This window comes from Bufo bufo, chromosome 6 (genome assembly GCF_905171765.1).
Source record: "Bufo bufo chromosome 6, aBufBuf1.1, whole genome shotgun sequence".
NCBI lineage: Eukaryota > Metazoa > Chordata > Amphibia > Anura > Bufonidae > Bufo > Bufo bufo.
Genome location: NC_053394.1, coordinates 3,628,509 through 3,647,281, shown reverse-complemented (window position 1 = coordinate 3,647,281; position 18,773 = coordinate 3,628,509). Strand labels below are relative to the sequence as shown.

Here is an 18,773-nt window from a genome sequence, read left to right as displayed (position 1 = left end):
TTGAAATCCTTCTAATACGGAGTTCCCAGCGCAGCGCGAGCCCTTTTCATCCTCAGCTTGCCGAGTGTTTTGTACGGTGTGCATGTAAAATCAGGCAGTGTGCCTCTCCCCCTCATTTACATAATATCAGACCAATATGCCTCTCCCCTAATTTACATAATATAAAGCAGTGTTCTTCCTCCCTCATTTACATAATATAGAGCAGTGTTCTCTCCCTTCCTCATTTTACCATAATTTCAGACAATATGCCCTCTCACTCATTTGCATAATATAAAGCAGTGTGTTTCCCTTCTGATTTACATAATATAGAGCAGTGTGTTTCCCTTCCTGATTTACATAATATAGAGCAGTGTGTTTCCCTTCCTCATTTACATAATATAGAGCAGTGTGTTTCCCTTGCTCATTTACATAATAGCAGACAATATGCCCTCTCACTCATTTGCATAATATAAAGCAGTGTGTTCCCCTCCCTCATTTACATAATATAAAGCAGTGTGCTCCCCTCATTTACATAATATAAAGCAATATAAAGCAGTGTGTTTCCCTTCTTCATTTACATAATATAAAGCGGTGTTCTCCCTTTCCTAATTTACATAATATAAAGCAGTGTGCTCCCCTAATTTACATAATATAAAGCAGTGTGCTCCCCTCATTTACATAATATAAAGCAGTGTGCTCCCCTCATTTACATAATATAAAGCGGTGTTCTCCCCTTCCTCATTTACATAATATAAAGCAGTGTGCTCCCCTCATTTACATAATATAAAGCAGTGTTCTCCCCTTCCTCATTTACATAATATAAAGCAGTGTGCTCACCCTCATTTACATAATATAAAGCAGTGTGCTCACCTCATTTACATAATATAAAGCAGTGTGCTCCCCTCATTTACATAATATAAAGCGCTCTGCGCCCCTCCCCCTCATTTACATAATACCAGTGGGCCCCTTACCCTGATTTACATACTATCACTCCGTTTGCTCCTCCCTCTCATTTGCATACACACTCTTTCCTGTCCAGGGTCCTCTATCAGCAGTTAGACTAGACGTTTCTCTTCTGTAATTATTTCCTTAATGCAGCCACCTCCAGAGCTGCTGATCCCGGCGCCGCTGATCTCCCTGCTGAGCTGCGCAAAAGTCGTCGCCTGGGAAACTCAACCTCATGAAGGAGATCTGGTGGTCCCAAAGCCGGGGACAGCGATAGCACAGGTGAGACCCCCTCCCATTATAATGGTCAGGATAGTGTAAAGGAGAGATAGAGACCCCCTCCCCCCATTATAATTGTCAGGATAGTGTGCAGGAGAGGATAGAGACCCCCCCCCCCCCCCATATAATGGTCAGGATAGTGTACAGGAGAGATAGAGACACCCCCCCCCCATTATAATGGTCAGGATAGTGTACAGGAGAGATAGAGACCGCCCCCCCCCCCCATTATAATGGTCAGGATAGTGTACAGGAGAGATAGAGACCCCCCCATTATAATGGTCAGGATAGTGTACAGGAGAGATAGAGACCCCCCCCCATTATAATGGACAGGATAGTGTACAGGAGAGATAGAGACCCCCTCCCCATTATAATGGTCAGGATAGTGTACAGGAGAGATAGAGGACCCCCCCCCCCATTATAATGGGACAGGATAGTGTACAGGAGAGATAGAGACCCCCCCACAACCCATTATAATAGACAGGATAGTGTACAGGAGAGAAAGAGACCCCCCCCCCCATTATAATAGACAGGATAGTGTACAGGAGAGATAGAGACCCCCCCCCCCCCCATTATAATAGACAGGATAGTGTACAGGAGAGATAGAGACCCCCTCCCCCCCCCATTATAATGGTCAGGATAGTGTACAGGAGAGAGTAGAGACCCCCCCCCCCATTATAATGGTCAGGATAGTGTAACAGGAGAGATAGAGACCCCCCCCCCCCCCATTATAATAGACAGGATAGTGTACAGGAGAGATAGAGACCCCCCCCCATTATAATGGTCAGGATAGTGTAAAGGAGAGATAGAGACCCCCCTCCCCCATTATAATTGTCAGGATAGTGTTGCAGGAGAGATAGAGACCCCCCCCCCATTATAATGGTCAGGATAGTGTACAGGAGAGATAGAGACCCCCCCCCCCATTATAATGGTCAGGATAGTGTACAGGAGAGATAGAGACCCCCCCCCCCCATTATAATGGTCAGGATAGTGTACAGGAGAGATAGAGACCCCCCCATTATAATGGTCAGGATAGTGTACAGGAGAGATAGAGACCCCCCCCCCCCCATTATAATGGACAGGATAGTGTACAGGAGAGATGAGAGACCCCCCCCCCCATTATAATGGACAGGATAGTGTACAGAGAGATAGAGACCCCCTCCCCATTATAATGGTCAGGATATGTACAGGAGAGATAGAGACCCCCCCCCCCCCCATTATAATGGACAGGATAGTGTACAGAGAGATAGAGACCCCCCACACCCATTATAATAGACAGGATAGTGTACAGGAGAGAAGAGACCCCCCCCCCATTATAATAGACAGGATAGTGTACAGGAGAGATAGAGACCCCCCCCCCCCCCCATTATAATGGTCAGATAGTGTACAGGAGAGTAGAGACCCCCCCCCCCCATTATAATGGTCAGGATAGTGTACAGGAGAGATAGAGACCCCCCCCCCCCCATTATAATAGCAGGATAGTGTACAGGAGAGATAGAGACCCCCCCCATTATAATGGTCAGGATAGTGTACAGGAGAGATAGAGACCCCCTCCCCATTATAATGGTCAGGATAGTGTACAGGAGAGATAGACCCCCCCCCCCCCCCATTATAATGGACAGTATAGTGTACAGGAGAGATAGAGACCCCACCTTATAATGGTCAGGATAGTGACAGGAGAGATAGAGACCCCCCCCCCCCCCCCATTATAATGGGCAGGATAGTGTACAGGAGAGATAGAGACCCCCCATTATAATGGTCAGGATAGTGTACAGGAGAGATAGAGACCCCCTCCCCCCCCCCCATTATAATGGTCAGGATAGTGTACAGGAGAGATAGAGACCCCCCCCCCCCCCATTATAATGGTCAGATAGTGTACAGGAGAGATAGAGACCCCCCCCCCCCATTATAATGGTCAGGATAGTGTACAGGAGAGATAGAGACCCCCCCCCCCCCATTATAATAGACAGTATAGTGTACAGGAGAGATAGAGACCCCCCCCCCCATTATAATGGTCAGGATAGTGTACAGAGAGATAGAGACCCCCCCCCCCCATTAAATGGTCAGGATAGTGTACAGGAGAGATAGACCCCCCCTCCCCCCCCATTATATAATGGTCAGGATAGTGTACAGGAGAGATAGAGACCCCCCCCCCCCCCCCCCCATTATAATGGACAGGATAGTGTACAGGAGAGATAGAGACCCCCCCCCCCCCCATTATAATAGACAGTATAGCTTACAGGAGATATAGAGACCCCCTCCCCATTATAATGGTCAGGATAGTGTACAGGAGAGATAGAGACCCCCTCCCCCGCTATAATGGTCAGGATAGTGTACAGGAGAGATAGGAGACCCCCCCCCCCCGCGATACTGTCAGGATAGTGTACAGCAGAGCTAGAGACCCCCCCCCCCCCCCATTATAATGGTCAGGATAGTGTACAGCAGAGCTAGAGCCCCCCCCCCCCATTATAATGGACAGGATAGTGTACAGGAGAGATAGAGACCCCCTCCCATTATAATGGTCAGGATAGTGTAAAGGAGAGATAGAGACCCCCCCCCCCATTATAATAGACAGGATAGTGTACAGGAGAGATAGAGACCCCCCCCCCCCCCCCATTATAATGGTCAGGATAGTGTACAGGAGAGATAGAGACCCCCCCCCCATTATAATGGTCAGGATAGAGTACAGGAGAGATAGAGACCCCCCCCCCCATTATAATAGACAGGATAGCTTACAGGAGATATAGAGACCCCCCCCCATTATAATGGACAGGATAGTGTACAGGAGAGATAGAGACCCCCCCCCCCCCATTATAATGGTCAGGATAGTGTACGGAGAGATAGAGACCCCCCCCCCCCCCATTATAATGGTCAGGATAGTGTACAGGAGAGATAGAGACCCCCCCCCCCCCATTATAATGGTCAGGATAGTGTACAGGAGAGATAGAGACCCCCCCCCCATTATAATGGTCAGGATAGTGTACAGGAGAGATAGAGACCCCCTCCCCCGCTATAATGGTCAGGATAGTGTACAGGAGAGCTAGAGACCCCCCCCCCCATTATAATGGTCAGGATAGTGTACAGCAGAGCTAAGAGACCCCCCCCCCCCATTATAATGGTCAGGATAGTGTACAGCAGAGCTAGAGACCCCCCCCCCCATTATAATGGACAGGATAGTGTACAGGAAGATAGAGCACCCCTCCCATTATAATGGTCAGGATAGTGTACAGGAGAGATAGAGACCCCCCCCCCCCCCCATTATAATGGACAGGATAGTGTACAGGAGAGATAGAGACCCCCCCCCCCCCCCATTATAATGGTCAGGATAGTGTACAGGAGAGATAGAGACCCCCCCCCCCCCCATTATAATGGTCAGGATAGAGTACAGGAGAGATAGAGACCCCCCCCCCCCCCATTATAATAGACAGGATAGCTTACAGGAGATATAGAGACCCCCTCCCCATTATAATGGTCAGGATAGTGTACAGGAGAGATAGACCCCCCCCCCCCCCCATTATAATGTTCAGGATAGTGTACAGGAGAGATAGAGACCCCCTCCCCCGCTATAATGGTCAGATAGTGTACAGGAGAGATAGAGACCCCCCCCCCCCAATATAATGGTCAGGATAGTGTACAGGAGAGATAGAGACCCCCCCATTATAATGGTCAGGATAGTGTACAGGAGAGATAGAGACCCCCCCCCCCCATTATAATGGACAGGATAGTGTACAGGAGAGATAGAGACCCCCCCATTATAATGGTCAGGATAGTGTACAGGAGAGATAGAGACCCCCCCCCCCCCCATTATAATGGTCAGGATAGTGTACAGGAGAGATAGACCCCCCCTCCCCCCCCATTATAATGGTCAGGATAGTGTACAGGAGAGATAGACCCCCCTCCCCCCCCATTATAATAATGGTCAGGATAGTGTACAGGAGAGATAGAGACCCCCCTCCCCCATTATAATGGTCAGGATAGTGTACAGGAGAGATAGAGACCCCTCCCCCCCCCCATTATAATGGTCAGGATAGTGTACAGGAGAGATAGAGACCCCCCCCCCCATTATAATAGACAGGATAGTGTACAGGAGAGATAGAGACCCCTCCCCCCCCCATTATAATGGACTGGATAGTGTACAGGAGAGATAGAGACCCCCTCCCCCCCCCCCCATTATAATGGACTGGATAGTGTACAGGAGATATAGAGACCCCCCCCCCCATTATAATGGTCAGGATAGTGTACAGGAGAGATAGAGACCCCCCCCCCCCATTATAATGGTCACTGATATACTTCACCCTTCACTGTTTTCTAGGGTTTGAATTTCACCTCATCTCTTCAGACACAAATCCTGAAGCAAATGGAGACACCGAGTAATAAGGGCGGAGTAAGTACAACACTGTATATATATATCACCTCTCCTGTACACTGACTGTATATATATCACCTCTCCTGTACACTGACTGTATATATATCACCTCTCCTGTATACTGACTGTATATATATCACCTCTCCTGTATACTGACTGTATATATATCACCTCTCCTGTACACTGACTGTATATATATCACCTCTCCTGTATACTGACTGTATATATATCACCTCTCCTGTACACTGACTGTATATATGTCTCCTCTCCTGTACACTGACTGTATATATATCACCTCTCCTGTACACTGACTGTATATATATCACCTCTCCTGTACACTGACTGTATATATATCACCTCTCCTGTATACTGACTGTATATATATCACCTCTCCTGTACACTGACTGTATATATATCACCTCTCCTGTACACTGACTGTATATATATCACCTCTCCTGTATACTGACTGTATATATATCACCTCTCCTGTACACTGACTGTATATATATATCACCTCTCCTGTACACTGACTGTATATATATCACCTCTCCTGTACACTGACTGTATATATATCACCTCTCCTGTATACTGACTGTATATATATCACCTCTCCTGTACACTGACTGTATATATATCACCTCTCCTGTACACTGACTGTATATATATATCACCTCTCCTGTACACTGACTGTATATATATCACCTCTCCTGTATACTGACTGTATATATATCACCTCTCCTGTACACTGACTGTATATATCTCCTCTCCTGTACACTGACTGTATATATATGTCTCCTCTCCTGTACACTGACTGTATATATATCACCTCTCCTGTACACTGACTGTATATATATCACCTCTCCTGTACACTGACTGTATATATATCACCTCTCCTGTATACTGACTGTATATATATCACCTCTCCTGTACACTGACTGTATATATATCACCTCTCCTGTACACTGACTGTATATATATATCACCTCTCCTGTACACTGACTGTATATATATCACCTCTCCTGTATACTGACTGTATATATATCACCTCTCCTGTACACTGACTGTATATATATCACCTCTCCTGTACACTGACTGTATATATATCACCTCTCCTGTACACTGACTGCATATATATCACCTCTCCTGTACACTGACTGTATATATATATATCCTCTCCTGTATACTGACTGTATATATATCTCCTCTCCTGTATACTGACTGTATATATATATATCCTCTCCTGTATACTGACTGTATATATATCACCTCTCCTGTATACTGACTGTATATATATCACCTCTCCTGTACACTGACTGTATATATATCACCTCTCCTGTACACTGACTGTATATATATCACCTCTCCTGTACACTGACTGTATATATATCACCTCTCCTGTATACTGACTGTATATATATCACCTCTCCTGTATACTGACTGTATATATATCTCCTCTCCTGTATACTGACTGTATATATATATATCCTCTCCTGTATACTGACTGTATATATATATATATATATATATATATATATCCTCTCCTGTATACTGACTGTATGTATATATATATATCCTCTCCTGTATACTGACTGTATGTATATATATATATATATATATCCTCTCCTGTATACTGACTGTATGTATATATATATCCTCTCCTGTATACTGACTGTATATATATATATATATATATATATCCTCTCCTGTATACTGACTGTATATATATATATATATATCCTCTCCTGTACACTGACTGTATATATATATATCCTCTCCTGTATACTGACTATATGTGTATATATATATATATATATATCCTCTCCTGTATACTGACTGTATGTATATATATATATATATATATATATATATATCCTCTCCTGTATACTGACTGTATGTATATATATATATCCTCTCCTGTATACTGACTGTATGTATATATATATATCCTCTCCTGTATACTGACTGTATATATATATCCTCTCCTGTACACTGACTGTATATATATATATATATATATATATATATATATTTTCTCCTGTATACTGACTGTATGTATATATATATCCTCTCCTGTATACTGACTGTATGTATATATATATATATATATCCTCTCCTGTATACTGACTGTATATATATATATATATATCCTCTCCTGTACACTGACTGTATATATATATATATATATATATATCCTCTCCTGTACACTGACTGTATATATATATATCCTCTCCTGTATACTGACTGTATGTATATATATATCCTCTCCTGTATACTGACTGTATGTATATATATATCCTCTCCTGTATACTGACTGTATATATATATATATATCCTCTCCTGTACACTGACTGTGTATATATATATATATATATATATATATACAGTACAGACCAAAAGTTTGGACACACCTTCTCATTCAAAGAATTTTGCTTTATTTTCATGACTATGAAAATTGTAGATTCACACTGAGGGCATCAAAACTATGAATTAACACATGTGGAATTATATACATAACAAACAAGTGTGAAACAACTGAAAATAGGTCATATTCTAGGTTCTTCAAAGTAGCCACCTTTTGCTTTGATTACTGCTTTGCACACTCTTGGCATTCTCTTGAGGAGCTTCAAGAGGTAGTCCCCTGAAATGGTCTTCACTTCACAGGTGTGCCCTGTCAGGTTTAATAAGTGGGATTTCTTGCCTTATAAATGGGGTTGGGACCATCAGTGGCGTTGAGGAGAAGTCAGGTGGATGCACAGCTGATAGTCCTACTGAATAGACTGTTAGAATTTGTATTATGGCAAGAAAAAAGCAGCTAAGTAAAGAAAAACGAGTGGCCATCATTACTTTAAGAAATGAAGGTCAGTCAGTCAGCCGAAAAAATTGGGAAAACTTTGAAAGTAAGGGCTATTTGACCATGAAGGAGAGTGATGGGGTGCTGCGCCAGATGACCTGGCCTCCACAGTCACCGGACCTGAACCCAATCGAGATGGTTTGGGGTGAGCTGGACCGCAGAGTGAAGGCAAAAGGGCCAACAAGTGCTAAGCATCTCTGGGAACTCCTTCAAGACTGTTGGAAGAGCATTTCAGGGGACTACCTCTTGAAGCTCATCAAGAGAATGCCAAGAGTGTGCAAAGCAGTAATCAAAGCAAAAGGTGGCTACTTTGAAGAACCTAGAATATGACATATTTTCAGTTGTTTCACACTTGTTTGTTATGTATATAATTCCACATGTGTTAATTCATAGTTTTGATGCCTTCATAGTCATGAAAATAAAGAAAACTCTTTGAATGAGAAGGTGTGTCCAAACTTTTGGTCTGTACTGTATATGTATATATATATATATCCTCTCCTGTATACTGACTGTGTATATATATATATATATATATATATATATATATCCTCTCCTGTACACTGACTGTATGTATATATATATATATATCCTCTCCTGTATACTGACTGTATATATCACCTCTCCTGTACACTGACTGTATATTTGTCTCCTCTCCTATACACTGACTGTATATATCACCTCTCCTGTACACTGACTGTGTATATATATATATATATATCCTCTCCTGTACACTGACTGTATATATATATGTATATATATATATCCTCTCCTGTATACTGACTGTATATATATATATATATATCCTCTCCTGTACACTGACTATGTGTATATATATATATATATCCTCTCCTGTACACTGACTGTATATATATATATGTATATATATATATATCCTCTCCTGTATACTGACTGTATATATATATATATATATATCCTCTCCTGTATACTGACTGTATATATATATATATATCCTCTCCTGTACACTGACTGTATGTATATATATATATCCTCTCCTGTATACTGACTGTATATATCTCCTCTCCTGTATACTGACTGTATATTTGTCTCCTCTCCTATACACTGACTGTATATATCACCTCTCCTGTACACTGACTGTATATATATATATATATCCTCTCCTGTACACTGACTGTATATATATATATATATATATCCTCTCCTGTATACTGACTGTATATATATCCTCTCCTGTACACTGACTGTATATATCTCCTCTCCTGTACACTGACTGTATATATGTCTCCTCTCCTGTACACTGACTGTAAATATATCTCCTCTCTTGTACACTGACTGTATATATGTCTCCTCTCCTGTACACTGACTGTATATATGTCTCCTCTCCTGTACACTGACTGTATATATCTCCTCTCCTGTACACTGACTGTATATATCTCCTCTCCTGTACACTGACTGTATATATGTCTCCTCTCCTGTACACTGACTGTAAATATATCTCCTCTCTTGTACACTGACTGTATATATGCCTCCTCTCCTGTACACTGACTGTATATATCTCCTCTCCTGTACACTGACTGTATATATGTCTCCTCTCCTGTATACTGACTGTATATATCACCTCTCCTGTATACTGACTGTATATATCACCTCTCCTGTACACGGACTGTATATATATATATATATCCTCTCCTGTATACTGACTGTATATATCACCTCTCCTGTACACTGACTGTATATATGTCTCATCTCCTGTATACTGACTGTATATATCACCTCTTCTGTACACTGACTGTATATATCACCTCTCCTGTACACGGACTGTATATATATCCTCTCCTGTACACTGACTGTATATATATCCTCTCCTGTACACTGACTGTATATATATCCTCTCCTGTACACTGACTGTATATATCATTTCCTGTACACTGACTGTATATATCACCTCTCCTGTACACTGACTGTATATATGTCTCCTCTCCTGTACACTGACTGTATATATATCACCTCTCCTGTACACTGACTGTATATATATCACCTCTCCTGTACACTGACTGTATATATCTCCTCTCCTGTACACTGACTGTATATATCTCCTCTCCTGTACACTGACTGTATATATCTCCTCTCCTGTATACTGACTGTATATATGTCTCCTCTCCTGTACACTGACTGTATATATCTCCTCTCCTGTATACTGACTGTATATATGTCTCCTCTCCTGTACACTGACTGTATATATGTCTCCTCTCCTGTACACTGACTGTATATATGTCTCCTCTCCTGTACACTGACTGTATATATCTCCTCTCCTGTACACTGACTGTATATATATGTCTCCTCTCCTGTACACTGACTGTATATATGTCTCCTCTCCTGTACACTGACTGTATATATATCTCCTCTCCTGTACACTGACTGTATATATATCTCCTCTCCTGTACACTGACTGTATATATGCCTCCTCTCCTGTACACTGACTGTATATATCTCCTCTCCTGTATACTGACTGTATATATGTCTCCTCTCCTGTACACTGACTGTATATATCTCCTCTCCTGTACACTGACTGTATATATCTCCTCTTCTGTATACTGACTGTATATATGTCTCCTCTCCTGTACACTGACTGTATATATCTCCTCTTCTGTATACTGACTGTATATATGTCTCCTCTCCTGTACACTGACTGTATATATCTCCTCTCCTGTACACTCACTGTATATATCTCCTCTCCTGTACACTGACTGTATATATATGTCTCCTCTCCTGTATACTGACTATATATATGTCTCCTCTCCTGTATACTGACTGTATATATGTCTCCTCTCCTGTACACTGACTGTATATGTCTCCTCTCCTGTACACTGACTGTATATATCTCCTCTCCTGTACACTGACTGTATATATCCTCTCCTATACACTGACTGTATATATCGCACCTCGTATGGGCTTTGGTTAGGAATTAGTCATTCATCATCACGTTAATGAGTCGGGGACTGGCGCTGTGGTTTCAGCTTTAGATAATGACCCCCTGCTGGCGGGAGCGCTCAGTAATAACGCAGTGAAAGGCTATTTACATGTGTATTCTGTTTCCCTTTTTAATGCTGGCAGCTTCATTCACCGCCAATGACGGCATCACAAAAACCACTGCGTATAATGCAATTAACAGAGTGTAATGGGTTCAGGGCAGACAATACACCTGGAGGGAGCGGCGGCGCGGAGCACGGGGAAGAATGAGAATTTACACAACCCACCTGTCCCTGCAGGGTAGATCCGCATTCAGCCCCTCAATTGCTGCTTCACCCTGTATCTAGGCATATGCTATGTGTATACCATGTGTGCACTTATGTACCTCATCATTGTGTGCCTATATACTGTGCCTATAGGGGTCCGGAGGGGGGAAAGAGGGGTCGGAGGGAGGTCAGTGTGAGGTCAGAGGGATCCGGAGGGGGGAAAGAGGTGTCCACAGGGGGGACAGAGGGATCCTGAGGGGGGAAAGAGGTGTCCAGAGGGATCCAGAGTGGGGACAGAGGTGTCCAGAGGGGGGACAGAGGGATCCTAAGGGGGAACAGAGGTGTCCAGAGGGAGGTCAGAGGGATCCTGAGGGGGGACAGAGGTGTCCAGAGGGAGGTCAGAGGGATCCTTAGGGGGGACAGAGGGATCCTGAGGGGGGACAGAGGGAACCGATGGAGGACAGAGGGATCCTGAGGGGGAAAGAGGTGTCCAGAGGGAGGTCACAGGGATCCGGAGGGGGGAAAGAGGTGTCCAGAGGGAGGTCAGAGGGATCCAGAGTGGGGACAGAGGGATCCTAAGGGGGAACAGAGGTGTCCAGAGGGAGGTCAGAGGGATCCTCAGGGGGGACAGAGGGATCCTCAAGGGGGACAGAGGGATCCTCAGGGGGGACAGAGGGGACCGATGGAGGACAGAGGGATCCTCAGGGGGAAAGAGGTGTCCAGAGGGAGGTCAGAGGGATCCGGAGGGGGAAAGAGGTGTCCAGAGGGAGGTCAGAGGGATCCAGAGTGGGGACAGAGGGATCCTATGGGGGAACAGAGGTGTCCAGAGGGAGGTCAGAGGGATCCTCAGGGGGGACAGAGGGATCCTCAAGGGGGACAGAGGGATCCTCAGGGGGGACAGAGGGGACCGATGGAGGACAGAGGGATCCTCAGGGGGAAAGAGGTGTCCAGAGGGAGGTCAGAGGGATCCTCAGGGGGAAAGAGGTGTCCAGAGGGAGGACAGAGGGATCCTGAGGGGGGACAGAGGTGTCCAGAGGGAGGTCAGAGGGATCCTGAGGGGAGACAGAGGTGTCCAGAGGGAGGTTAGAGGGATCCGGAGGGGGGACGGAGGTGTCCAGAGGGAGGTCAGAGGGATCCTTAGGGGGGACAGAGGGAACCGATGGAGGACAGAGGGATCCTGAGGGGGAAAGAGGTGTCCAGAGGGAGGTCACAGGGATCCGGAGGGGGGAAAGAGGTGTCCAGAGTGGGGACAGAGGAATCCTAAGGGGGAACAGAGGTGTCCAGAGGGAGGTCAGAGGGATCCTCAGGGGGGACAGAGGGATCCTCAGGGGGGACAGAGGGATCCTGAGGGGGGACAGAGGGGACCGATGGAGGACAGAGGGATCCTCAGGGGGAAAGAGGTGTCCAGAGGGAGGTCAGAGGGATCCGGAGGGGGAAAGAGGTGTCCAGAGGGAGGACAGAGGGATCTTGAGGGGGAACAGGGGTGTCCAGAGGGATCCTGAGGGGAGACAGAGGGATCCTGAGGGGGGAAGGAGGAGACCGATGGAGGACAGAGGGATCCTGAGAGGGAACAGAGGTGTCCAGAGGGAGGTCAGAGGGATCCGGAGTGGGGACAGAGGTGTCCTGAGGGGGGACAGAGGTGTCCAGAGGGAGGTCAGAGGGATCCGGAGGGGGGACAGAGGTGTCCAGAGGTAGGTCAGAGGGATCCTGAGGGGGGACAGAGGTGTCCAGAGGTAGGTCAGAGGGATCCTGAGGGGGAACAGAGGTGTCCAGAGGGAGGTCAGAGGGATCCGGAGTGGGGACAGAGGTGTCCAGAGGGAGGTAAGAGGGATCCGGAGGGGGGACAGAGGTGTCCAGAGGTAGGTCAGAGGGATCCTGAGGGGGGACAGAGGTGTCCAGAGGTAGGTCAGAGGGATCCTGAGGGGGAACAGAGGTGTCCAGAGGGAGGTCAGAGGGATCCGGAGTGGGGACAGAGGTGTCCAGAGGGAGGTCAGAGGGATCCGGAGTGGGGACAGAGGTGTCCAGAGGGAGGTCAGAGGGATTCTGACGGGGAACAGAGGGGACCGATGGAGGACAGAGGAATCCGGAGGGGGGAAAGAGGGGACCGATGGAGGACAGAGGGATCCTGAGGGGGGACAGAGGTGTCCAGAGGGAGGTCAGAGGGATTCTCAGGGGGAACAGAGGTGTCCAGAGGGAGGTCAGAGGGATCCGGAGTGGGGACAGAGGTGTCCAGAGGGAGGTCAGAGGGATTCTCAGGGGGAACAGAGGGGACAGCTGGAGGACAGAGGGATCCGGAGATGGGAAAGAGGGGACCGATGAAGGTCAGAGGGATCCTGAGGGGGGACAGAGGGATCCTGAGGGGGGACAGAGGGATCCTGAGGGGGAACAGAGGTGTCCAGAGGGAGGTCAGAGGGATCCGGAGTGGGGACAGAGGTGTCCAGAGGGAGGTCAGAGGGATTCTGACGGGGAACAGAGGGGACCGATGGAGGACAGAGGAATCCGGAGGGGGGAAAGAGGGGACCGATGGAGGACAGAGGGATCCGGAGGGGGGACAGAGGTGTCCAGAGGTAGGTCAGAGGGATCCTGAGGGGGAACAGAGGTGTCCAGAGGGAGGTCAGAGGGATCCGGAGTGGGGACAGAGGTGTCCAGAGGGAGGTCAGAGGGATTCTCAGGGGGAACAGAGGGGACAGATGGAGGACAGAGGGATCCGGAGATGGGAAAGAGGGGACTGATGAAGGTCAGAGGGATCCTGAGGGGGGACAGAGGGATCCTGAGGGGGAACAGAGGTGTCCAGAGGGAGGTCAGAGGGATTCTGACGGGGAACAGAGGGGACCGATGGAGGACAGAGGAATCCGGAGGGGGGAAAGAGGGGACCGATGGAGGACAGAGGGATCCTGAGGGGGGACAGAGGGATCCTGATGGAGGTCAGAGGGATCCGGAGGGGGGACAGAGGTGTCCAGAGGGAGGTCAGAGGGATCCTGAGGGGGGACAGAGGGGTCTGGAGGAAGGTCGGAGGGATCCAGAGGGGGGACATAGGGGTCTGGAGGGAGGTCAGAGGGATATGGAGGGGGGACAGAGGGGATCGATGGAGGACAGAGGGGCTTGGAGGGAGATCAGAGGGATCCAGGGGTTGGACAGAGGGATCCGGCGGGGGACAGAGGGGACCGATGTAGGACAGAGGGGTCTGGAGGGAGGTCAGAGGGATCCAGAGGGGGGATAGAGGGGCTCAGGAGGAGGACAGAGGGGTCCGGAGAGGGGACAGAGGGGTCCAGAGGGGTACCATGTTGTACCAAGAGTGGACAGAGGAGTATGCACTTCTGTTATGTGCACTCCCATCACCTGTACTTCCATTAACTGCAGATGTCAGGAGGGGGACAGGAGGGGTCTGAAGGAGAACATAGAGGGTCTGGAAGTGACAGAACTGCCTGGAGAGAGATAGCGGAGACCGGAGGGGACATAGGAGTCTGGATTCCCATTGCGTGCACTCCCATCATCTGCATTCCCATTGCGTGCACTCCCATCATCTGCATTCCCATTACCTGCACTCCCATCATCTGCCTTCCCATTACGTGCACTCCCATCATCTGCCTTCCCATTACCTGCATTCTCATTGCGTGCACTCCCATCATCTGCACTCCCATCATCTGGTAAAGCCGTGTCACGGGCCACCAGCTGCTCCCTTCATATTGAGGCGTATGGGGCTGGGCTGTAATATCAGACACCACCATGGCCTGGAGGGGCGCTGTTTCTGCACATAACAGAGACGATCCTTCAGAACTCTCTCACCGCCAGTAAGTATTGGTAGTGATATCTGTGTAGATGACCCCCTGTGGGTGCGGAGGGAAATATGACAGCGCTATGGGTATTAGAGGGATCCATTTTGCCCCCTCTGAGCTGTAGGTGACTTTTTAGCAGATTTTAATGGCGGCTGCCGTGTTGATGTGATCCACCATTTTGCTCTCTCACCGATCCCCGCTTCTCTCTGTGATGCCAGCAGTCGGTAATTAAGGGCGTGTCCCCGCTGGGCTGCCTCGTCCTCGCCTGCGACCGCCTGGATCAACCTCTGGAGTTAATCCGAGACGCCTGCGAGCAACTCGGCCTGGAACTGGGAACCAATGTGTATTTAGCCATAAATTGCGCGGCCCACGAATTAATGGACTACGTAAGTCGTGATTGATTGATGCCGTTCTCCGCTTTTCATTGTTTTCATTTGTCGCCTGTGACTTTTGACCTCATTGCATCCCCTCCCCCTAGAATAAAGGTCGATATGAAGTGGTCAGTGGAACCTGGAAGAGTCCGGACGAGATGGTCGATCTGTACGTGGATTTAATCACGCGGCATGGCGCCATCATGGCGTTAATAGACCCGCTCAGGAAAGAGGTAATGTTAACCCTTTCTAATACAGAGGTAGAATTACTCTTACTCTACAGGTCATGTGACTGTGAAGTGACCTCTGACCTCCCTATAATTTACACTGTTATGGCGTATACGGCCTGCCCTGCCCATCAAAGCCGATCCACAATTATGTCTTCCTGTTGGCTACCCATGTGAAGAGGTTCTGCAGCAGCCAGGTGTTGTCAGCACTGGAATACATGTGGCCCCACATGACGTCTGACCCTGGCAGTGGCTCTAGGATTCTGCAGCTTCTACTTGTAGTAAATCCCCCCCCCTTCCTCCGTATTCCTGTACCCGAACAGGACAGGCAGCAGTGGCGGGCGCTGGGAAGAGCTGTCGGCGCCAGATGTCACCTGATGGCGGATATGGCATTGAGATCAGTGAGCGACCTCCTGCAGGGCAATAACCATCCCGTCTGCAGCGGCCCCATCCTCAAACTGACCGGTGAGACGACCGTGTCCGACCTGCTGGCCGCCGTACGGCTGATCGAAGGTAAGATACGTCATCCATCCATACAGGCGCCATACTGGGGTCAGACTGCTTATAAGGGGCTGGTGTATGGAGGTGACATGAGGGGTTAATACAGGGGGCCAGTGTATGGGGACACATGAGGGGTTAATACAAGAGCCGATATCGAAGTCACTAAGGGGTTATCAAAGGGCCAATGGATGGAGATCACACGACGGTTTAATACAGGGCCCGGTGTATGAGGGGTTAACACAGGGGCCCAACTGTTTCCAATGAGGGCATATTTGCATTAGTGTGCCGCCACACAGCGCAGTTATAGGCGGCCGCAATGAATGGAATCATGTAGATAATTTCTGCTATGCAGGACACCAGGGGTTAATTCACTGCTAAACGGGCTAAATTGTAGAACTGCGTTGTGAACGCATGTCCATAACTGCACCCCAACTGCGCCATTACTGCGTCCTAACTGCGCCATTACTGCGTCCTAACTGCGCCATTACTGCGTCCTAACTGCGCCATTACTGCGTCCTAACTGCGCCATTACTGCGTCCTAACTGCGCCATTACTGCGTCCTAACTGCGCCATTACTGCGTCCTAACTGCGCCATAACTGCGTCCTAACTGCGCCATTACTGCGTCCTAACTGCGCCATTACTGCGTCCTAACTGCGCCATTACTGCGTCCTAACTGCGCCATTACTGCGTCCTAACTGCGCCATTACTGCGTCCTAACTGCGCCATTACTGCGTCCTAACTGCGCCATTACTGCGTCCTAACTGCGCCATAACTGCGTCCTAACTGCGCCATTACTGCGTCCTAACTGCGCCATTACTGCGTCCTAACTGCGCCATAACTGCGTCCTAACTGCGCCATTACTGCGTCCTAACTGCGCCATTACTGCGTCCTAACTGCGCCATTACTGCGTCCTAACTGCGCCATAACTGCGTCCTAACTGCGCCATAACTGCGTCCTAACTGCGCCATTACTGCGTCCTAACTGCGCCATAACTGCGTCCTAACTGCGCCATAACTGCGTCCTAACTGCGCCATTACTGCGTCCTAACTGCGCCATTACTGCGTCCTAACTGCGCCATTACTGCGTCCTAACTGCGCCATTACTGCGTCCTAACTGCGCCATTACTGCGTCCTAACTGCGCCATAACTGCGTCCTAACTGCGCCATTACTGCGTCCTAACTGCGCCATAACTGCGTCCTAACTGCGCCATTACTGCGTCCTAACTGCGCCATAACTGCGTCCTAACTGCGCCATTACTGCGTCCTAACTGCGCCATTACTGCGTCCTAACTGCGCCATTACTGCGTCCTAACTGCGCCATAACTGCGTCCTAACTGCGCCATTACTGCGTCCTAACTGCGCCATAACTGCGTCCTAACTGCGCCATAACTGCGTCCTAACTGCGCCATTACTGCGTCCTAACTGCGCCATTACTGCGTCCTAACTGCGCCATTACTGCGTCCTAACTGCGCCATAACTGCGTCCTAACTGCGCCATTACTGCGTCCTAACTGCGCCATTACTGCGTCCTAACTGCGCCATTACTGCGTCCTAACTGCGCCATAACTGCGTCCTAACTGCGCCATTACTGCGTCCTAACTGCGCCATTACTGCGTCCTAACTGCGCCATTACTGCGTCCTAACTGCGCCATTACTGCGTCCTAACTGCGCCATTACTGCGTCCTAACTGCGCCATTACTGCGTCCTAACTGCGCCATTACTGCGTCCTAACTGCGCCATTACTGCGTCCTAACTGCGCCATTACTGCGTCCTAACTGCGCCATTACTGCGTCCTAACTGCGCCATTACTGCGTCCTAACTGCGCCATTACTTCACCCCAGCCGCTCCATTACTGCAATAATTCCAATCCTCGTCCCTCCGATTCCTCCACATGCTCTCGCTCCTCTTTTGACCCTATAACAGAGGAAGACGTCTCCCGGCTTCTCTCTTCTCTCGACCCACGACCTGTAGCCGTGATCCTCTTCCATCTCACCTCCTCCAGTCCCTCTCCCCGGCCGTCATCTCTCACCTGACTACAATGTTTAACTCTCTCTCTCTTCTGGTATCTTTCCCTCCTCTTTCAAACGCTCTATTATAACCCCACTACTTAAAGGGCTTCTGTCACCCCACTAAACTGATTTTTTTTTTTTGTGTACTTATAATCCCTATCCTGCCATATTGCCATACATTATGTTATTAATAATTTTTGTTCAGTAGATTTTGCAAAAAACGTACTTTTATGATCTGCTAATTACCTGTCTACCAGC

General features: G+C 48.0%; 1 protein-coding gene across 1 annotated transcript in view; it reads left to right on the top strand.

Annotated features, from left to right (window-relative positions):
- The window catches only part of ENO4 (enolase 4), a 62,572-nt gene that overhangs the window by 28,668 nt on the left and 15,131 nt on the right, over window positions 1–18,773 (top strand). The window contains 7 exon segments of the mRNA XM_040436536.1: window positions 1,078–1,131; window positions 1,133–1,166; window positions 1,169–1,206; window positions 5,513–5,584; window positions 15,627–15,794; window positions 15,887–16,012; window positions 16,330–16,519. Of these exon segments, the coding sequence (XP_040292470.1) occupies window positions 1,078–1,131; window positions 1,133–1,166; window positions 1,169–1,206; window positions 5,513–5,584; window positions 15,627–15,794; window positions 15,887–16,012; window positions 16,330–16,519 (682 nt within the window).